Source organism: Polypterus senegalus, chromosome 15 (assembly GCF_016835505.1).
Source record: "Polypterus senegalus isolate Bchr_013 chromosome 15, ASM1683550v1, whole genome shotgun sequence".
In the NCBI taxonomy this organism is placed as follows: Eukaryota; Metazoa; Chordata; class Cladistia; order Polypteriformes; family Polypteridae; genus Polypterus; species Polypterus senegalus.
This window is the reverse complement of record NC_053168.1, coordinates 126,438,349-126,461,541: the sequence shown is the minus strand read 5'-3', so window position 1 is coordinate 126,461,541 and position 23,193 is coordinate 126,438,349. Positions and strand designations below refer to the sequence as shown.

General features: G+C 39.8%; 1 protein-coding gene across 3 annotated transcripts; it reads right to left on the bottom strand.

Moving 5' to 3' along the window:
• ebag9 (estrogen receptor binding site associated antigen 9) lies at nucleotides 1-21,610 on the bottom strand. 3 transcript variants are annotated; one of them, XM_039736770.1, is made up of 7 exons: nucleotides 21,369-21,610; nucleotides 15,984-16,074; nucleotides 14,611-14,689; nucleotides 14,368-14,526; nucleotides 12,983-13,090; nucleotides 7,407-7,498; nucleotides 1-1,885 (listed from the first exon to the last, which is right to left on the bottom strand). In XM_039736770.1, exons 2-7 carry the CDS (start codon nucleotides 16,064-16,066, stop codon nucleotides 1,768-1,770), a joined length of 639 nt encoding a protein of 212 aa, XP_039592704.1. In that variant the 5' UTR covers nucleotides 16,067-16,074; nucleotides 21,369-21,610; the 3' UTR covers nucleotides 1-1,767. The 3 variants fall into 3 exon arrangements, with proteins under 3 accessions (XP_039592704.1, XP_039592706.1, XP_039592705.1); XM_039736772.1 differs by having other exon boundaries at nucleotides 14,368-14,523; XM_039736771.1 differs by lacking the exon at nucleotides 21,369-21,610 and adding an exon at nucleotides 20,762-21,004.
• Between the last annotated feature and the right edge of the window lie 1,583 nt (nucleotides 21,611-23,193).

The window sequence follows — 23,193 nt, the reverse complement described above, 5'->3', positions numbered from 1 at the left end:
TTTAACACAGCTTGAAAGAATAATTTATTTCATGATTCTGTAGAGTTTCTTTATTTGAATGAATGAATCAGACAGAAGTGAGAACACATTCAATTTGCACAATTGAAAACCTTGAAAGTGGAACAACTCATTTTGCTTTAATTTATCATTCATGGTATAGTTCATGGTGCAATCTCACACATAATCATTCTTGCATTGCTGCAGCCCAAAATTGGTCTGAGTGATGGTCCCCCAGAGTTGTCATTTACTGAAGTTACTCGCTTTGAGCAGCAAACAAATCTGATCATAAAATGAAAATCAAGTACAAAAATTAAAATCTATCAAAAGAACAGCCATGCTTGCTATGCAGCTAAACTCTAAAACAAAGGAAGTAACTTAAAAAGGACGACTTCTTCATCTGTAAGGCAAATTTCACTGATTAATAATAATAAAAATGAATTACAGTGTAAAAACCTGTCAATTTCCTTAAGAATATTGCTTTTGCTTCTCTCAATAGTACTACATTAAGAAAATTAATTAATGAAAAGGTACTTACTTCTTTTGGCAACAGTTTGTATACAAAACAAAAACAATTGTATTAAATTCCGAGAGTGCAGATGCTCACATTACTGTCAGGGACAGCTCAGATTCTTGTCCTCTGTATAGAAGATTGAACTGCTACAAGTGAATTAATGACTTGCGATTAAAATGAAGAAATTAGTAGAAACTATTCAAAAGTATTACACTATCACATACTGTGAGATTTAGACTTCTTAATCATTTATTGTCTTTTCTGATTAACGTTTTTGTTTGAGTCGTTTACAAATAGGAACAACTCATGTTGACCTGAAAGCAATTAGTGTACCTAAAAAGTAGTTAAACATGACAAAAGGACACACACACTCGGGGTGAAATGGCTGCTTGTGTTGTTAGTGGGTGTTCGAAGATGAGCTCACGGTACATACCAGTACTGTAACAAGGACACCAGTGTGCCCCAGCATATAAAGGTGTATATTATAGAACAAGAACAGCTAAGGATCATTTTTGGTATACCCTGATTGAGATAACAGTCGACATCATTATGTTTGCCACTGTCCTATAAGCAAACATCTTTGTGACCAAATCCCTTGGACAAAATCCTTTTCTTAACTATTCACTTTTTGAAAGACGTTTGAAAACTGCACATAGCACACTCTAGAAACAGGCGTTTAACTTGATAAAATATGAAACTTACAGCTTTGGGTGCTCGGAAACGTGTATCCAAATCAAAGAATTCCATTGTCGATTATCTCAATAACAAGTTCAAATGTACATTCAGAAACACAACAGAAACAGGTTAAGAGACACACAATTTATCATAAATATCATCAAGCAGTTATGACAGTCTGCCCAAATGCATGGTTCAGTGATTGGATCTCCAAGGCTTTAGACGTGGTCAAATAAATAACTGCATTTTTAGGCCGTCTCCAGCAAAATGCTTTTAAAAAAAAAAACCAAAAAAAAAACCAAACATGTTCCACAAAAGTTCATTGTTTCCGTCACCTGCCATGTTTAAAGTATCGCATGACACAATATTAAAGTATATTTACAAAACCTGATATTATTAGTTAGTCAATATTGGCCGCTAAACTGGACTTTAGAGAATAAATGATAAGTAGCAGCCATTTAAAATATATATATATATTTCCCTTCCCATTCAAAAAAAAAAAACAAAAAAACTCTAAATGATACTGCTCAGATGGTGGAAACGCACACTCTACTACGAGAATGTCTCTTGATATTTCAAAGTTAGGAGAGCTTAACGGCAATTTTCTGCTCTTTTTTTGTTAACCTTTGGGCTTCTTTCTCCATTTTTTTGCGCTGCTGGTCCAAAGCTCTTTTCTCTCTTTCTACCATCTTCTGCTGCCTGCAAGTTAAGAAGAGGAGAGCTTATTAAAATGGATTGGATTATGGAATATTCCCCGACTGCAATAATGCCAATTTGTTTAAAACTGACTTTAATGCTGAATATGTTGTGATTTCTTATGGAGGCTTTGAGTCACTCTTGTTTGGATTTAACTCAAACTCATTTACAGTTCAGCATTTGGATTAGTGCCAATGTGATGTAGTGTGCAATAAATACAATCAGTAATTAGCACGGTGCACATTGTTCTGATTTATGCTTTAAATGGTTATGCAGACATATGATTTGTTTGCTACAGATTTCATCTCTATATGAGGTGAGACACAAAAATAACCGGATTGGTGTAAAAATAAACATATATATTTATTGCTGAATTCCAGCATTCTAAACATAGTCACCTTCTCTATACTCCCCCTCCCGATCTCTATATTACCATACACATCTTCCATTGATTGAAACAGAGCTGGAAGTCTTCTTACTTGAGGCTCTTCAACAGGCTTGCCGTTTTTCTGTCTTCACTTCGTCCACTAAAGAAAAATGTGTTCCCGTCAGGTCACTTTTGCTTTTCGAGAACAAGTAAAAATCACAGGGAGCTAAATCGGGCGAATAGGGAGGATGACTGAGGACAGGAATGTTTCTGTCAGTCAAAAACTGCTTTAACACTAGAATTACCAAAGCCTACAAAAAAACTCATAAATCCGTCCCAACTTAAATCGCTTCTTAAAACTGTTCACAGCTCTCCACCAGCATCTTTTGTTAATCTAAATGTGCTGATAAAAATCAGGCTGCAAGCAGTCGGCTATTCCATCCTCCACCGACTTAGAACGTGCACAAACGTCTCCCAGCTCAGGCCTTGATTGATTTTCTGGGAGTGAAGTGGAGTTTTAGAGTGGAAATAATAGATCGTTGTTTGGAACACACGCATTTCATGTCTGTTCCGTTTCTACAGTAATCTGTGTAAACACATTGTTAAAACAGAAACCTTTTTTATATTCTACTAGTAGATGACAAAATGTAGGCATAAACTATATAATGTATGAAGCCTGAAGTATCCAAGAAATACTTTCACAAAAGATACAAATCTAACACAACAATTGCGCTTTTATTCAAAAATATAACTGCAGAAACAAAAAGCCGCCTTAACATGCGACATTGACACCCATTTATTATGCCGGCCTCCGTGGCACAATATAATCAGCTGCCAACTGGGAATCAAAAGGTCGCGAGTTCGATCCTGCACCACTCCGTTTTGAGAAGTAAACTGCTCTTAGTCTTGCTATTTTAGAATAAAAACATACATTTGATTTTAGTCTGTAACAGCCGTTGTAATTTATGATACTTGTAAAGGTTAGCTTGGTTTTTGTTTTTTTTTAGGCAGTTTTATTACCTCAGCCGCATTCACGAGCCCAAACACACCCCACCCCAGCATCTTTTTTGAGCATTTTGAGCATGCCCTCTGCACACTACTTGTGACTTTAGGCTTTAGGAAGTAAGTAAATAAATAAAGGTAAATCGTGTCATAAAATGATTTCTTCAAAACGTCGAATGTTATTTATTTGGCACGGACATGCTCAAAAAATACATGTATAATGCCATGAAAAGTGCCTGCTGACACTTTAGTATGCAAGCAATGGTATGTGCATTCTTGCTCCGATGTAGAAGGGAGCCGAGTTTTCATCTGTGTTACAGCCCGTCTATGTGAAAACAGCAGTGTCAGATGCTGGGGTGGGGTGTGTTTGGGCTCGTGAACGCAGCTGAGATAATAAAACTGACTAATAAAAAATTAAAATAAAAAAGCTAACCTTTACAAGTATGATAAATTACAACGGCTGTTACAGACTAAAATCAAATGTATATTTTTATTCTAAAATAGTAAGACTAAGAGCAGTTTACTTCTCAAAACGGAGTGGTGCAGGATCGAACTCGCGACCTTTTGATTCCCAGTCGGCAGCTGAATCTATTGTGCCACAGAGGCAGTTATAATAAACGGGTGTCAATGTCGCATGTTAAGGCGGCTTTTTGTTTCTGCAGTTATATTTTTGAATAAAAGCGCAATTGTTGTGTTAGATTTGTATCTTTTGTGAAAGTATTTCTTGGATACTTCAGGCTTCACACATTATATAGTTTATGCCTACATTTTGTCATCTACTAGTAGAATATTAAAAACGTTTCTGTTTTAACAATGTGTTTACACAGATTACTGTAGAAACGGAACAGACATGAAATGCGTGTGTTCCAAACAACGATCTATTATTTCCACTCTAAAACTCCACTTCACTCCCAGAAAATCAATCAAGGCATGAGCTGGGAGAAGTTTGTGCACGATCTAAGTCGGTGGAGGATGGAATAGCCAGCTGCTTGCAGCCTGATTTTTATCAGCACATTTAGAGGACAAAAGACGCTGGTGAGCTGTGAACGATTTTAAGAAGCGATTTAAGGTGGGACAGATTTACGAGTTTTTTCGTAGGCTCTGGTAATTCTAGTGTTAAGGAAAAAGAAGTTCAGTTGTTTCAAAAAATCAGATTCACCGTTTTGATGTTTTCATCCATTCGAGACGAGCATGGGTGACCTGGGTGTTGAACGTCTTCCGCATTTTCTTGACCATCCTTGAAACGTTTGTGCTACTCAAAAACTTGTGTGCGAGACAAACTGTTATCACTGTACACTGTTTTTATCATTTCATAAGTTTGTATGGCTGTTTTGTTCAATTTCATGAGGAATTTCATGTTGATTCGCATTTCGATTTTGTTTCACCCGACATTATCGTGGCAACTCGTGCAGTGACTGTTGTGCAAATACTGACTGGGCTATTCACAGGATATACCTCACCGGTCGGCGGTTTGAGAGGGGGTGTAGGAGGGGATACAGTTGTAGGATTCACATCCAGCCATCCTCCAGACCATTTTCCAGAAAAGCCCCAAGCCCAGTCTGATTATTTTTGTGTCTCTCCTCGTATACTGGATATACCCATATATTAGAATATTAGCTTCTACAAAGAATATGAGCATATGAGGTGTTTTTTGTCCACTTTTGAAGTGTGTTTCTGGGATAATATTAAGCCACAGTGCACTTGACTTGCAAAATACCACCAGTCACAACTAAACACTGATAGTTTCCTTATTAAATTGTTTACTGTTTTGTTTCATTGTAACCTCTTGCAGTTACTGTATTTATTTGTAATGGTGTGATTGGAAAATACTGTACATTCAGCTCTGAACAAGCACACTAATTAGATACAACAGGACTTAAAATTCAGAGCGCTGGACTTTATGAGGAGGATCTTGGGGACTGCTGCATGCTTTACATTACAGAGGTAGTACGACTGTTTTCAGAAAACACTGTTCTTATAGTCTATGGCCCTCAAATCTAGTAACTGAATTATACTCGTGTGACCGTCTTTGCTTCCCACCAACAATAATTCTGTACAAAAAAAAAAAAAAAATGTGCCAAAAGGACATCTTCATCCACAACATTTTCACCCACATGACTACTGCTGACTACACTTACAGTTACTTAGATTGCAATGCTTGCCTATTTTGTAACAAAAACACAAGTATAGTACAGGATAGATTCTTGAACTGCGTAAACTGAAGGAAGTAATTATTAAATTAGTCTTTATTGTATAATATATTGGTGTACCCTGATGGACTGGTGCCCTATTCAGAGAAAGGAGGGGTACACTCCACCACATCTCAGCCCCAAGCCCTGAGAATGTATATGAATGTATAAATGAATATATGTAATGTACATATGTATACTCTATTGGACTGGCAAGTTCACAAAGATTTAAAAGGCCTGGGTAAGAACTAAGACAATAAGACGATGAACGACAACTGACGGGCCCAGTAGGATACAGAAGGAGAACTGTGACAGTGAAGGGGAGGCAGCTGGGGGCTACTATTGGGCAGAAACCTCTTGGTTTTCTGGACAGTATTTCCAGTTTATAACAGGTTCTGCCATTTTCAGGCAGATTATCATTAAGATATTTATTTTTCAATATTTGAAAAACCCATTTGGAAAAAAAAGACACAAGACTAGATTTGTAGCAATAGACACCATGTAACATGCAGATTTAAATGTGTGTCCTCAATGTCTGTGTTAATGAATACCTGAAGTTTCATCATCAAAAACTGCTGTGATTTTAAGGAGGACAGTTGAGAAAGTGATACAGTCTAGTGGGGGGTCTGTAGTTGACTGCAGGGTTTGTCCTCCCAGCACTTATGCAAACTAAATACTAAGATGTAATCTTTATATCCAAAGAAAAATGGGACTCCTTTTTCCCGTGGATACCGTAACTAACATTGAAAGCAATAATGTTGTCCTGCGGTTTTTAAAGAATAGAGGAAATAAAAAACACCCCACAGAACAGAAGCTTGCTGCATTAACTCAGGTTAGCATTACATATCCATCACATTAGCAGAATTGGTAAGGAAATCTGTGTTTTTGAACCATTCGTATTTTCACAAACATATCTAGAATTTCAGGTTGGCACGGACTACTGTGTACCATGAATCAAAAACTTGCAATAACTACAAACATTTGAAAATGAACTTTGGTATTTTTCACAGTCATAGCCTCTGGGTTGTGCTTTAATTAGCTGGTTTGGTTAAATGTGTCATTTCTGAGTGATATAATCAGTGCTTCCATATATATTTTGTTTTATTTGTACCTTTAATTTATTTGTGCATATATTACATATATATGTTTATACATAGGCTCAGTGTTTCAAATCCTATTTATTTTGTCCTCTCTTGTCAATTAGATCAACTGTTTGAAAGAAAGAGGAATGAGGCAGACATTTTATTTTTTTGGATTAGTAAATAATACAAAAAGGTTCCTTACAATTCTTGTCTAATAGAAGAGGTTCCACTACATGGTCATATCCTTTGCTGGCTTGAGTCTTAAAATACGAGGTGCGATAATTTCATTCCCAGAATGCACCTTTAAAAAATATACACGTGGAAGTGTACTCTAGTGGCTACTGTCACCTTCACAGTACTCCCCTTGTGCATCTACACACCGACTTAAACAGCATTCTCATTTCAGGAAGCAGTCCTGGAACTCATTTTCAGTATTAACATCCATCGTTGTTTCTGGCTGTCCACATCTGGGGTCATCCGTCACATCTTCTCACGCACCTTTGAACCTCTTATGCCCCTCAAACATACTCGCCTTTTTCATAGCATCTTCACCATGTGCCACTTGCAACAGTTGCAACGTTTCGGTAGCGTATTTGCCGATTTTCAGACAAAATTTAATATTAACACTCGTACGTTGCTCTAAATTTCCAAAGTGTACACGTAGATATCTATTTACCTTCCCAATAGCTAACTAACAACTAGCTCTATCAGCTTGCAATTTACGCACGTATTAGTTCAAACATGTTCAAACACAAATACTCATGTGATTTCAATACAATTACGTCATGGGTGACAATACACGGCCATTCCAGGAATTAAATTGTCACACCTCGTATATTATCCATACAATATGTTCAAAACTTAAAGTAACACTCTGTAAATACCTTAATACTTCTTCTGCTTCCCAAGTCACATCAGATTCATCTTCCCAGGCATTTGTATCTTCTTGCCAAGTGTCTAAATCCCCCAGCTCACCCTACAACAAAATGCATTTTCAGATCAATAAAGCAAGGGTATATTTCACTCTACCTTCAAATAATGACACTTACTTAAGAAGTACCAGTCACTGTTTTTTATAGCTGGTTCAAGATAGCCATGTAAATACATTTGTTTCTGCATTGATAATCATGTTGAGAATTAGTAAGGCAAATAAATTGACTGTTGCAAATGTTTTCCACCTTAGATCTGCACAAATCAATCAAATTATTCATTTTAGACAACACACTGTGTTAACTTGCTGGTTTAAGGCTGATAAGCAGCCACTACTTAACAGATTACTCCCAGAATGGCAGGGTTCACTGAAAACAGGTAGCGAGTCTTTGACTATCACTGCCCATGCAGTTCACGTTTCAGTAAAGCACAGGGTTGTTGAGGGTATATGTGAGAAACGCTGAAGCATTCCAAGAAATTTACTTTATGCTAGTTGTCCACATGCACTGAATTTTAATTAGACTAGATTACATAAACTTTATTAATCCCATGGGGAAAAATATGGAGACATTGAAAAGGTGGCTTCCTACATCTTGCAGTAAGTCACTGCAATTGAGGCTGTTATCAATCCAGGCAAAAACTACTGCGTTAACTGTTAACAAATAGTGGTTTATCCTCAAAGGTTAAAAAAACATTCCTGTCACTTTAATTGACTTCATTCAAGATAGTAATATAAAAAATCTGTAGGATGGGCTTATATTTAATGAAATAAAGGGAACTAATATGTCACATTCTCATTGAGCTTTAGATCAGAAAAAGAACAATTGGCATTGTCAGGACAGAGAAATAAAGAGCCTAGAGAAGAACATACGCCTTTTATTGCCAGAAAACACTGACTTTTGTCCCAATATATTTATTTCAAACAAATTCATTAAATGAAAAATAACACACCCAATTACCCCTAGCACACAAAAAATGGTGTCATAATTAACACACAGCCCATGTCCCGTAATTAATGCAATACGAGGTGAGACACAAAATTAACCGTACTGGGCTTGGGGCTTTCTTGGAAAACTGTCTGGAGGTCGGCTGGACATGAATCCTAGATCCATATCCCCTCCTACACGCCCTCTCAAACCACCGACCAGCTAGGTATATCCTGTGAAGAGCCTAGTCGGTATTTGCACAACAATCGCTACACGAGTTGCCAAGATAATGTCGGGTGAAAAAAAATCTAACAGCGAATCAACATTAACTTTCTCATGAAATTGAACAAAACAGCCACACAAACTTATGAAATGATAAAAACAGTGCACGGTGATAACAGTTTGTCTGGCGCACAAGTTTTTGAGTGACACTAACGTTTCAAGGAAGGACAAGAAAATGTGGAAGACGTTCAACGCCCAGGTCAGCCACACTCATCTCGGATGGATGAAAACATCAAAACAGTGAATCAGATTCTTTGAAATGATCGTACTGCTTTTTCCGTAAAGCAGTTTTGGACTGACAAAAACCATTCCTGTCCTCGATCATCCTCCCTATTTGACCAGTTTAGCTCCCTGTGGTTTTTACTTGTTCTCGAAAAGCAAAAGCCTGACGGTAACACATTTCTCATCAGTGGATGAAGTGAAGACAGAAACGGCAAACCTGTTGAAGAGTCTCAAGCGAGAAGACTTCCAGCACTGTTTCAATCAATGGAAGATACGTATGGAGCGGTGTAGAGATCGGGAGGCGGAGTATAGAGAAGGTGACAATGTTTAGAATGCTGGAATTCGCCAATAAATATTTTTTTTTTGTTTATTAATCTAGTTATTTTTGTGTCTCACCTCGTATCTCTCCATAGACATGGACAATGGATTGTTTCAGTTAGTTTTACATTCAGAGTGATGCTGAACTATTCATCTAATCAAACATTTTCCACATCTTCAATGACCAAAGACCTGTCCTTATAGATTTCTGATTCAATTTAATGTCATAAGTGAAGAGCCTGAAATGCCCACAGCAAACTGGTAATTTCTTTTTCAGTCAACCACTTCTTTGTTGATATTGATTCCCATTTAGTGTTGTCGTTATTCTAGAAGAGTTACCTGCATTCAAATACTACGGCTTGGGCGGTGCCGCGGTAAGAACTGCTGACTCATAATCAAGGGGTCGTGGGATCGAATCCGGGTGCTCACCAGAATTACCATTTTGAGTAGTGAGCTGATCTTATTGTTACTATTGTACAATAAAAACATACATGTCAGCAGTTGTGTCAGCAATGCACCCTAAATAGATTTTTCTTTGGTTATATTCTTGAATAAAAACGCATTTGTTTTGTTATACGTGTACCTTTCGTGAAATTGCTAATTTGATATTTGGACTTCAGTCTTCACACATTATACAACCCCAAATCAGAAAAAGTTGGGACAGTGTGGAAAATGTGAATAAAAAAATAAAGCAGTAATTTACAAACTTCCCTTAACTTTTATTTCATTGCAGACAGTATGAACACAAGATAATTCATGGTTTTTTTGGTCAACATCATTTGATTTGTAAATAAACATCCATTCTTGCCATTCAGGCTTGCAACACATTCCAAAAAAAGTTGGGATGGGGGCAATTCAGGGGTAGTAATGAGGTATAATAACTAAATAATGATGTGATTTGAAACTGGTGATGTTAACAGGTGATTGCAATCATGATTCGGTACAAAAGCAGCATCGAGGAAAGGCCTACTCCTTTAGGAGCAAAGATGGGCAGAGGATCGCCAGTTTGCCACCAAGTGCGGGCAAAAATCTTTGAAATGATGAAGAAAAAGTTTCTCAAAGAGAGATAGGAAGAGATTTGGGCATTTCTCCTCTACAGTGCATAACATAGTGAAAAGAATCAGGGAATCTGGAGAAATTACCGTGCGCAAAGGCCAAGGGCGCAAGCCTAAACTGAATGGCTGTGATCTCCGAGCCCTCAGATGGCACTGCATTAAAAACCGTCATTCATCAATAAAAGATATAACTGCGTGGGCTCAGGACTACTTCAGGAAGTCACTCTCAAGCACTACAGTATGTAGTTACATTAGGAAATGGCAGCTAAAACTGTACTGTGCCAAAAGGAAGCCCTACATAAATGGTGTCCAGTAGCGCCGTCGACTTCTCTGGGCTCAGGGGATGGTCCATTGTGCAGTGGAAACGTGTATTGTGGTCAGACGAATCTGTTTTTCACATCTTTTTTGGAAGAAATGGACGCCGTGTGCTGCGGACCAAAGAGGAAAAGGACCATCCAGACTGTTACCACATACAAGTCCAAAAGCCAGGGTCTGTCATGGTATGGGGTTGTGTCAGTGCCTTCGGCAAAGGTAACTTGCACTTCTGCAATGGCACCATCAATGCTGAGAAGTATATCTCAGTTTTGGAGGAACAAATGCTGCCTTCAAGACGATGTCTTTTCCTGGGACACCCATGCTTATTTCAGCAAGACAATGCCAAACCACATACTGTCTGCATAACAAAGGCATGGCTGCGTAAGAAGAGGGTGCGGATGCTTGACTGGCCTGCTTGCAGCCCCGATTTGTCTCCTATAGAGAATGTTTGGCTCATTTTGAAACGAAAAATGCGTCAACGAAGACCCCGTACTATTGCGCACCTAAAACGTTGTTTGCAGGAAGAATGGAACAAACTAACACCTGCAACACTTAGTCACTTGATTTCTTCAATGCCTAAAACGTCTTAAGTGTTGTTAAAAGACAGGGGAACTGTACAAAGTGGTAAATGCTGTACTGTCCCAACTTTTTTTGAAATGTGTTGCAAGCCTGAATGGCAAGAATGGATATTTATTTACAAATCAAATGACAAAAAAAAACATGAATTATTTTGTCTTTATACTGTCTGCAATGAAATAAAATTTGAGGAGAATTTATAACTTAGCTTTTTTCTTTTTTTATTCACATTTTCCACACTGTCCCAACTTTTTCTGATTTGGGGTTGTACACTTCATGTCAAAATTTTGTCGTTAGTACTATACCATGAAAAAAAGTTTCTATTTTAGGTATTTGTTCAACATTTCTTGTGTTTCTCCCACTTCCTGTCATCCTATACTTATTCAGATCATTTTAGTCACTGAACAAACATGAAATGCACTTATTCCAAATAAAGATATACTATTTACCCTATGCAACTCAAGGACCAAGATTTGAGCGGGGAGAACTAGCCAAACCCACGAGTTTGAGCTCCGGCGGTGGAGGGGATGAGACAACAGGCCACTTGTGCTGATCAATACATTTACAAAACAAAAGACGCTGATGGAGAGGTGCGAAGGAATTTAAGGTGGCCCGGGATTACGATTTTTTTCGTAGGCTTCAGGGATTCTAGTGCTCATACCATCACACATTTTAGTGGAGATTTCACAATCCAGTGCCATGTTTCAAAGTGAGCATGTGCTTATTTAGTTTCAGCCCCTTCTCTTCTGGTGTCAAACTACTGTGTTAAATGTATAGACAGCCAATAATAGATGGCCAAAGAGCCCATTTTTGGCATCATTTGATCCATCACAAAGAGCTCGCCGGCCTATTGGCATGTGTGTCTTGCTCTTGATTTGTTGACTTTGTGACACCCATATATGCAATGAGATGCTGTAGTTCAGCTGTGACTGAGACAAAATTAACTTGAGAACTTTTCCTTTGGTAAATGAACCACTATTTTAATGCCTTTGAAGCTGCAGATTATTTCCCAGGTAGGCTAAAGGGTATATCCATTACATCAGGGGTCGCCAACTCTGGTCCTGGAGGACCACCGTGGCTGCATGTTTTCATTCTAACCCTTTTTTTTTAATGAGTACCCTATTTGTGCTGCTAATTAACTTCTTGTGAATTCATTTTAATTGAATTACTTTTTTAAGATTTGCTCCCCTGAATTTCTTCATCGTTCCTGTGCATTGTTTCAATTCTTTCCTTAAATGGCATCAAAATAGAAATGAAATGTGAAGTGAGGGAGCCAACAGAAGACCAACAAAGTCAGTGCCTCAAACTCCTACCAATTTCACTCTAGCCAGCTGCTTAATGAGGTGCCGATTCTTGTTGATAATTATACTCGTTCTTTAATTCTGTGGCTTGTTTCTGCTCTCGTGGTGCATTAGCAGGCATTTCCGAAATTGTAGAAATTGTAGATTTTCTCTTTCTAAGAGCAGAGTTAAAATGTTTTGTATACTTGAGCAGATCAATATTCCTGAGACCTTCGTCTTTCTTTATTTTCAGATATTGTATGATGGTCACAGTTTGCTGGTCCTGTTTGGGCTCATTTTGTGTCTCATTATTGTTTGGTTGCTAATTAAGGAAAAATAAACAATTAAGGGGTCTGAGTCTTCAAGAGCAGGGCAATTAAAATTAGTTCAAAAGAAGATAATTAGCAGCAAATTCAGGACACCCATTAAGAAAAGGGTTAGAATGAAAACCTGCAGCCACGGTGGTCCTCCAAGACCGGAGTTGGTGACCCCTGCATTACATGACACACAGCCCCAAACTGGAAATGATAGAGACACAAAGGTGCAATGTACTTACAGATGGCTGGATGAAAGGAGAATCTTGTGTAGCTGCTAGTCGGCTAGAAAATCCAGTGCTGCTTTCAGGCATGCTGAAATTTAATGGCTCCCTTTTCTTTAAGACAATCTGAAAGGAGAAGGGGTCATTTTTTTAACTTGACAATGACACAAACCTACAAACTCCTTAAGTATCCAGTGACATTTATAAAGGCAAATTTATAAATGCATATCGAGAGAGCCTTCCCTTGCAACTTACAGTGTATGCTTCTTTCGTTTTCTTAGTGTGTACCATTTTATTCTATTTTTAATGTACTTGAGCCAATGACTTTCTTTAATGTGGTTTTATAAAAGTTTACATCTGTCACATATTAAATGCTCCGTGGTTTTTTACAACCCTTTACTTTTATGGATTATCAGCACACAATACGAAGGCTCTGAAAATTATACATTTCAAGTGCCTTTATTGTCACGTGTTCAGAGCTCAGTGAAATTCTTAACTGCACATGCTAGTCAACATGCAACTGTGATACTCAACACCCGTGGAATCCAACGTGTATAAAGGCCTGGCATGTTGTAGTTCATGACTGAGCACCAGTGAGAAATGCAGACAACTCTACCTGTAGACCAAAAACACAAACTGCCCTCTATTAACACGAAGTGCAATTTTTGATTTTATTCAGCAGGTTGCACTTCTTCATAAATACAGGCAATAACTAGGATGTCTCAAACAAAAAAGGAAACAGTGAAAAGCTGTAAAACATTTTAAACAGTCCAAGCCGACTCCTTTTCTATCGATTAAAAAGGAACAGACAATAAAACGACCAGCTCACCACCTTCAGAGGTCTAACATCAAAGCATTTTCCCTCAATCTCTTCCCACCTCCAGTAATGCTATAAATCTGAAAGCCTAATCGAAGGACTCCCTATTCTTTACGTTAATTTCCAGAAGCACCCACCATTTCACTCATCACTGTTAACAAGAAGTCGGTTCGTCACACACCCTTATCTTCCCTGCTCTCTTCAGAATGTCCTGGGGGTCCAACAGTCATCTGTAAGAAACAAGAACAGAAACAACACACCACTTCCCGGACTTCACTCGGGAGTTATATGCTACCTCGGGGAAGTCTCAGTTACACTCAGCTGTCACTCGATTCGCCTTCACAACTACCCTGCATGCCATCCTCTCCGGGACACAACACTAACCGGCATCACAGTCTCGCTCACACACTCCTTCTCTCCCCGACTCCACATCACCTTCACCAGGCTGACGGTAGCCCCTCCACCTGGAGATGCTCCAATGCACAAACCCTACGCACACCACCAGACAACCCCAAGCCAACTTCCAATTAGACCACGAGAAACAATAAAACTCAACTTTAATCCAGAAATAAACAAATTACATTACCTTCTGTGCTTTCCTTATTGTTGGAGCCATATCTTTAAAATAGTCGGGTTCTTCAGGGTCGCTGTTTTGTGGAGGAACAACAGTACCGTTGCCACCTTCAATTTTAATACTAGTGGGAGCATCTTCATCCCAGGAACTCCAGTCCTCTACCTCAGACTGCTTAGATATGAATAAATAAACACAGGTCAAGGGAAGGCCCACTTAACACTGGCAAACGGTCCAAGCAGGGTAAGTGTTACACACCTGTTTAGGAACAGATGAATAATCTACTGTTGTAGGAAGGGTTATCCGATCTCCACTTAATTTTCTTAGTCTTCCTGACCTAATTTCAAACATTGGTGAAAAAAAAAAAAGATACTGATTGAGTACTCATACAGGACAGTAGATTGATAAAGTACTGAATAAAGTTAAAAATATTAAACTATCTTCAAACAACTATGAGAGATTATGGTACATGCTTAATATAAACGGTAGCAATATGTGAGTAAGTTCACCATCACAAGTTAAAATTCGAAAAAATGCCAGGTTATTAAAGGAAATACTACGCCACCTGCTGGTTATCTCATTTAAGGCTGTAATGAAAACAGCAAAAACAAAACAAATTGCCAGCCAGCACTAATTAACCAGCTGAATCTGACGTGCCCTCGTCCCTTCAGATATCTCCACCAGCCCAGCGTATGGTGGCTGTGGTGACTCGCTGCATCAGTGGTGTGGTCCTTAAAAAAACTCACTAGTAGCAGCAAATCTGACATGTGGTTCTGTACAGAGGTGCCACTGTTATTGTAATAAGGTTGGGAGGGTGAATTTTGTTTTCTTAAACATATTCCATGTGCCATATTCACTCATTTAAAGACAAAGGAGAAACCGAACATTTGATGTGCAAGAATTCAACTGCAGCAGGAGCAGCAACTCACACTGGTTTACTTGCAAGATTTTTAAATGTCACTACTGACACCACTGTGTGACCCTCAGAAAAGTCACTTGACCTGCATGTGCTCTAAATGGAAAACCAAAAGAAATGTAACCGATTGTATCATAAATATTGTAAGCTGACGTGGATAAAGGCATCAGCCAAATGATTACGTGAAACGTGTAAATATCCCCAACGCTGTTCTCTTCAAACAGTGCGATCACAAATCATCAATGGCTCAGGGTGAGGATACAAAAAAAATAATGCATTGATTTTTTTTTTACTTCACAGAAAACAGAGAACAAAGAATTAGTGAAACACAAGAAAAATAACGTGGGCTTCGTGCTTGTTTTACTTGCACATGTAAATGGGGGTTCTTAAGAAGCCAGTTTCCGCCTTAACCCGGTCGGGTCTCTCCCAATCCCAGTTTTCGTGTGAACATGTAAACACACTCGATAAAGTCCTCATTCACTCTGCAGCTCACTTCAAAGATGGCACCACATTCTCAACATGACGTGCTCTGACATCACAAGGAGGTGCCATCATCATTCAGCGCCTATTTGGCTTCCTCCATCAACTTTCACAACCCGGGTATTGATTAGGGCGTCCCCTGAAGCTCCACACTTTTTTTTCCCTTTGTTTCCTTGTTATTTTTACACAGTATACAAAATTGAGAATGTACTTTAAAAATAAAAGGTTTACTTACCTACATATTAATCTCTTAAAGAAAGAGAGCACCGTGGCAAGGCATGTGCAGATTTTGAAAAGACGAAATTGGGAGATTGCCATAGTGGATTCTACAAATACAGAAAAAACACAAACATGCTTATACTGAATTATATAATTCACAGTCGACTTCCAAATTAACTCAGATATAAGAAAAAAAAAAAAATCAAATAAAAAAACACAACAGGTTAAAAAGACAAAGAGATGCCTATGACAGCATTTTGAAACAAACAGAAAATAATTTACATTCGATTCAGTTCCATTGAATTAACTCTACTGTATACAGTGCTCTTCACAAAGTACATCCTCTAGAGTTATTGGCCATGCTTACAATGATAATGATAAAAATGAAATCAGAATCCATACAATATTCAACATTCACACAAAACAAACTACACTCAAATTGTGTGTGGCTTGTCTGAACAGACGCAGCTGTTAATCCATGGCGTGTGGTTACACTTCAGGCACTCGGAGGCCGTGATTAAGAATCTGCCGCTGGCTTTGTCACTTTGAAGAGAACAGGACAAACACAGAGGTGTGCCAAACGGCTTGGTTTGGTATAAATCATTTTTACGGTAGAAATAAAAAATGTTCTACCGGTATGATAAAAAATAGTGAAAAATTTACCTTTAAAAGTAAATCGGACTGGAAGGCCACGGTATGTGCGGCTACAGGGCTGGCTGTCTGACATTGTGACGTAGAGCAGGGACACGGCTCTGTCACCGTTCCTTTTCACCTTTTACACCGTAGATTTGAACTCCAACACAGAAAGCTGCCATCAGCAGTAATTCTCTATGCAACAGTGAGAAGGCATGGAGATGAGACAGAAGGCAGGGAGGTAGGGGACAGTATGGTTGACAGGTGTGAGGTGAATCAGCACCAGTAAAGCTAAAGAACTGGTGGTGCATTTAAGAAGAAGAAGATCACAATCTCCAGTTACTCCCCTGGCTCTTAGGGCTGTGGATGTGGAGATCATTCAGGAACACAAGAATCTGGGGGTCTATGTGAACAGTAGGCCAGTCTGGTCCAAGAACTCACAGGCCATATAGAAGAAAGGTCAAAGCAGACTGCATTTCCTACAAAGACTCAGATCTGTTAGGGTCTGCAGCACAATGCTGCAGGTGTTTGACGAGGGTGTGATTGCCAGTGCTAATTTTCTTGCTATGGCGTGCTGGCGGGGGGATTGGGGGGTTATGAAAGTGGGAAAAGAGGCCAAACAAACTCATTACGGTGGTAGGAGAGAAACGGGACAGCTTGGAAACTGGCAGATTGGAGAATGTTTCATTATTGAAAATACTAATCCTGCACTTCATAGCGTTGTGGTTGGGCAGAGAAGCGTTCTCAGTAGCAGACCAACCAGCATGAGGCGCTCCACTGAACGTCACAGGAAATCCTAAGCAGCCACTTCCGGTCAGTCGTCCACACTATGAGCCTTTTCCTTTTTCTTTAACGGATATCCCAGTACATTTTCAACTACTTAGGGCTCATTTATACTTCACGTTCAGAACGAGTACGCGTACACATCATGGCTGCCATGCATTTATTTGAAGCGTCCTCTGAGCAGATCCTCAGAAATTAACGCAATGCGTGTGCGAGTTGCACTACCAGCAAAAAGTAGGTGTGGGGCGCAGTGTGCTAAAAGTTGGAATGTGACGTCACAGTCTCTATATACTATCTACATGTGACAGATAGCGCTTTGCGGATCCTACGAGATCGATGTGCGCGCTTTGATGTTTGATGAATGGTTCGATGTGGTGAAGCAAAATGCCGACATACAAATTAATTTGTGGTGCTTTTAGTACATTCAAGTGTTGCATATTCCTGATCGTAATGACACGATACCTTTTAAAAGTCTCACATACCATGTTTTGTTTCTGAGACTTCCTCCTGACCTGACAGCAGCAGCAAACAGCAATACACCACCACACTGAACACATTAAATGTCTGATACTCCAGCTCTCTGAACATTTACAATCCTAAGATTTATACTTGATATCACTTTATGATGAAATGCATTCAGGTATGTATGTTACATTTTACAGATTAATGTTGTTTAAATAATGAATACTGTTAATAATTACACACATGAGGTGACATGGTGGCGGAGCGGTAGAGCTGCTGTCTCACAGGGAGTCACGTCACTGGTATTCCCTGCCTGGATTTGACATGTTTTCCTGCTGGGTTTCCTCAGTGTGCTCCAGTTTCCTTCCAAAGATATACAGATTTGGTGACACTAAAATGACTATGTTAGTGTACGTGAGTGCTTGTAATGACCTTGCGATTAGCTTATGCCCGTCCAGGGATTATTTCAGCCTTGTGCCCAACGCATGCTGGAATGGACACATCCCTGGATTGATGGATTTACCATCATCCATCCATCCATTTTCTAACCCGCTGAATCCGAATACAGGGTCACGGGGGTCTGCTGGAGCCAATCCCAGCCAACACAGGGCACAAGGCAGGAACCAATCCTGGGCAGGGTGCCAACCCACCGCAGATGGATTTAATCAGTAAACATCCTTTTCAGAGATATTGCGGTAAGGTGTCCTCGGAATTTAATGGCTGTTCCAGGCAATTCACAGCACAGCGAAGCCGAACCTGTTCTCACCGTGATGATATCTCGCACTGTCACCTGGTGGATTCTTCCAGATTTACGTAAAAGTACGCACGCAAGTATGAGCAGGAAAACACTTGAGTAGCAGGAGCGTCCGCTGGACCAGGCGTTGTGTGAAGTATAAACCCGGCCTTAGATGTGAGATAACTTGTCTGTTCTTCTTACATGAATAACTTTTAGTTACTTTGTCACTTAGCATGCAAACTTACTATGAGAAGTACTTCAAGCTCAGTATGTCATTACTGTCGAGTATACTAGGGATCCATAGTATTTACTGTATTTCATTGCCATGTACCTGTAGAGCTTAGTGAAGGACAATTTATTGCATGTTATTTTGATATTTATATTCCATTTATATTTTTTATTTTACATGCTTATTCTCCATACTTGCTCTTACTGTTACTTGTGCCTTTGTCGATGTGTACAGTTGTAACATAAACAATTTCCCTCAGGATTAACAGTTTTCCGATTCGGATTAACATCATAATGCAAAATGTGCAAATCTGTGCCTCCAAAATAAACGGCAAATGTGATCATTGTCGTCGGTGTATTAGTGCCTCAGAGGTAATGTCCTTGTATGTGAATTGAGTGTAAGAAGTGGGCCCACTCGTTTAAGAATATTACCCAGAATGATGTGCACTTCAACCGGACTTGGACTTGATCCTGATTCCACCCCCTGCGACCCTGCATTGAATTAAGCCATTTTAACAATGTACGTGTGCTTTGAGCCGGAGATCTGAAACAGAAAAAGGACAGAAAAACACAGTGTCTTCTCCTGCGTTTTGCTTGGCAATGGTCTGAGGACGTGAGTGAGAAAGACGCTGGGCTTTCATCGGTTAAAGACAACCTCCTGTTGTTGCAATCCAGTTGAGTAGCTGAGCTTTAACAAGCATATTCTTATGGGATAAACAGACGTGCTCGTGTGCACAACTAATCATCAATACATTTGTTATTTGTTAAAACAGAGGGTTTCAGGGTGAGGCGTATGGCCATTAGACCCCTCTGTCCTGCAAAAGTGCACGAGTCCCGGATATGGTGGTAAGTAGCATCACTTCCGGAGGACTTTGTCATTTCTCCCCTGGAATTAATTAAATACCTGAGGTGCCAAAGGTCGATGCCCATTCTGGACCACGCTCACGTACTGAGCAGAACTCTGTGACAGAGAAGCCTGAAAACAAAGGGTCCCAAGATAGTCTAAAAATAATTAGAACTATAGGATATCTTCAGCTTCACTATTAAAGTGGGTACCCAAGCCTATCCATAACCCTTAACTGGCTATACAGAAGCTTCTTGCATGAATCCAATTGTTAAACCTGCTTAATTAAACTTTACAGTTCCCACTCGGGCAACTTGTAGATGTTTAGAACTTGCCTGCAGCATAACCTAGTATGTGTGTACTGCATTGCAGACACTGCTAGAAAAAGTGGAGGGATTTCCACGAATAGCAGTCCGGTTCTATAGACAGCTATGAGGATGGGACTTTGGTGGGTTTCAGCGGCTTTTACTCCCTCTGCCCAAAGAATTCTCACTATTATGCGATTTCACACAGTGGGGTGGTCCTGCAGGTTTATGTGACCTTGACTTCAACCGGACTAAAGGCAGGGCACTGTGCTGTGCATGTTCACACTACCCACAAGGCACTGCGAACATGTTGTATTACATCAGCGACAAACTATTGTGGCTACCACACAAATGTTCAAATTGCCTTTACGTTTTCATTTACCTTCATATATATTACCATATTTACAGTATGGGCAGCTTAAGCAGTTAACACAGTGAGGCACTGGGGCAAGGGCTGAGGATTTTAAGTCCCCTGCCTGCCAGATCTTAAACTCTTTGTGAGCCCAATCAAGAGATTTAAAGAAATGCGTGATCCAAAAAATGATCATTTTTGTGTTTATTACTTTTGTAGTGATGGCTGAGAAACAAAAAGTAATCTTGTACTCTAATGGAGAATGGAGTTCATAAAAACCCTGATAAACAGGCTTGAATCAAATAATACACGCATGAAGTATTCAGTTCTATGCCTCCAAACATTACAAACATGTATTCTACTGAAATCGTGTTAAATAAACCACTTTTGGAAGATCCCTTATGCACAACAGTGGTGCAGCACTCAAAGAGGGTTTGAAATGATGACCCACCTCCTCCCTTCACTCATTGGTCAGTCCTGTCCAGATGGAGCGTGGTCTGCATGAGATGTGCAGATTGAGGTGAACAGTTACAGAGAAATAAGATCGGCTTGTGTATTTATGGGTGTCCAAAGACCTCCAACAAGTAGAAACTCAGTTCACCAGTGCAGCCTCACAACTTGTCGATGAAAAACCCAGAAGTGCAACCGTGCAGTAAATTCCAGCTGGTATGCTAAGAAAACAAACTAATTAGGTTTCGAAATCTTTACAAAGTGAGTCAAGTAAAACGAAAGCACGCTCCATTAGAAGATGTAATTGCCTACTATACATAAAGATGGCTGGGCCACTCCAGGGACTCAGTTAGACATGAAGTTAGTGGAGGACACGCGAGCTGCGAGCCCCCAGCCTGCCATTTCCAGGTCGACTCTGCTGATGTCACCACAAATAACAAAAGTGACGACGGCACAAGGCGGAGCCTTTAGCGCGCACACACTCTCACACACACACACACACACACACACACACACACACACACAAAGATCTGCAACAGCAAGCCCACCCCGTCCACACGTCCATCCGCACACAGCAATCGCAGCAGCTGTTTAAAGGGAACACTCACCAGCACTGAGTTGGCCACCGCCGCTTTCACCACGACACGCACGCAAGCCGTGAACTATCGAGAAAAGTCACAAACTGCACAGCGATCTCCGCTCTTTACACGTATCGAATATTAAAGCACAACCACTCAATCGCACCCGAAGCTCGTTGTCAAACAGGTTTGCCCCCATGTTGAGTTCATTCAAGAAGCAAATCCCACTTGACGGATGCTGCCATTGTCACGTTTCCAGGAAGTGAACTCCGAGAGCGAGGACCTCAATTGGTGTCTACGCACGTGCCTATCTATATGGCAAAACGAGTCCAGTTTAAGTGGTTTTACACTTCGACACCGCGAAATTAGCTCGATTTTTTTGTTCTTCTTTGCAAAAACGGTAGAGTACTGCTTCTTTTTCTAAAGACGTGCGTGTTGGTGTGCATATAATTGAGCACAGGCGCTATTCGGAGACAGCTATCGGGAGGACCTTAGCGACCGTCCTACGTGTTGGGAAGTTGCGCTGACGGCGTGTGTGCGTCCTGCTGTTACGCTATTTGTGGACTCATAAACGATCTTACTATCTTGGACTGTCATTTAAGAACACATCACCATCACCACCTTCCTACAATATTTACAATAATAAAATAAATAAACCTTTATTTCTGCAAACATGGCATACTAGTAATATTCTGTGGTAAATAAGGTTGGTAAGGCTTTTCACATCCCACTGAATCCTCATGGTTTTGCTGCAATTGCTGATAAAGCTGTGGATCGTTGATCACCAGATATACAAGTCAGGCTAACTTTGACGCTTCTTCCTTGCTTGCAGTGCATTTGTATGTTAATGGAATAAGATTACGAGACGGTAAATGTTAACGACAAAACATATTAGAGATTTGAAGGATCAATGTTATGCATCTCCTTTTGCAGTGCAAAATTTGGGGTTTTAAATTAGAAAGTAATCTGGTCAGCGGATCCTGCTTAACCGACAAAGTGAAAGAAGTTTCGTTTCAAAATCATGTACAGATCGCGTCCAGCCAGACGGAGCCACTCCAGCTATGTTGTGAAGCACAACACACTCAGTGTATTTAAACAATTTCTTTTAATACTCGTAGAGCTGTACATACAAGTAATGCGATCACTACAAAACGGCAATATTGTACTCATCAGCACCCTACTCTAGTCCCGATACCCAGACTCACACACCAGGCAGCATCAGTTAGTAGTGGTGGGCAAACGCCAACCTCCCCTTTAAACTTGAATAAAACACTCCCGTTACCAAAAGCTATAACCCAACATTAAACACAAAATTGTTTTAAAATACAGCATAAATCAAATCATAATTAACTGTTTAATTTAGCTGCAGCGCCGCATAGCCTCCTGGGAAGTCAGTGGAATCTGTCGCTACAATACAAAAAGTTCAGGGAATTTTCTAAAAACGAGGGGCGAATCTCTTTTAACGCTTTTATTTGGTACAAAATATACAAAAAGTGTTTGGTTATAATATATTAAGATAGGAGAATAAACCAAAAGCTAAAGGAAATTTCAAAATTGCAGTATGCAGTCTATGCAGTAACTGCAACAGATTAAAGCAGACGGAATACAACCTGTTTATGATGGCTTATGGGTAATTCAAAGACGCTCTGCCGTTAGTCGGGTTGAAGCCAAAGTCAACATGAACATGGATGCTCTGCACCATTGTTGAGCAACACGCCATTGTGAGATTTCTTTGAGCAGAGGGAGTGGAACCTCTAGAGGTCCAGACACACCGACACCTTGGTAAAGAAGGTATGACAATGGCTTTACCGCCTCGTATCCATCAGGCCGCCCTCCCAGATACTTTAGAACGTCT

Coding starts and splice junctions, on each gene's coding strand:
- ebag9 (XM_039736770.1), bottom strand. CDS start 16,066: ATGGCAATCTCCCAATTTCGTCTTTTCAAAATCTGCACATGCCTTGCC. Junction 14,527..14,610: donor ATTCATCTGTTCCTAAACAG/GTGTGTAACACT, acceptor TTCATATCTAAG/CAGTCTGAGGTAGAGGACTG. Junction 13,091..14,367: donor CAATAAGGAAAGCACAGAAG/GTAATGTAATTT, acceptor TTCTCCTTTCAG/ATTGTCTTAAAGAAAAGGGA.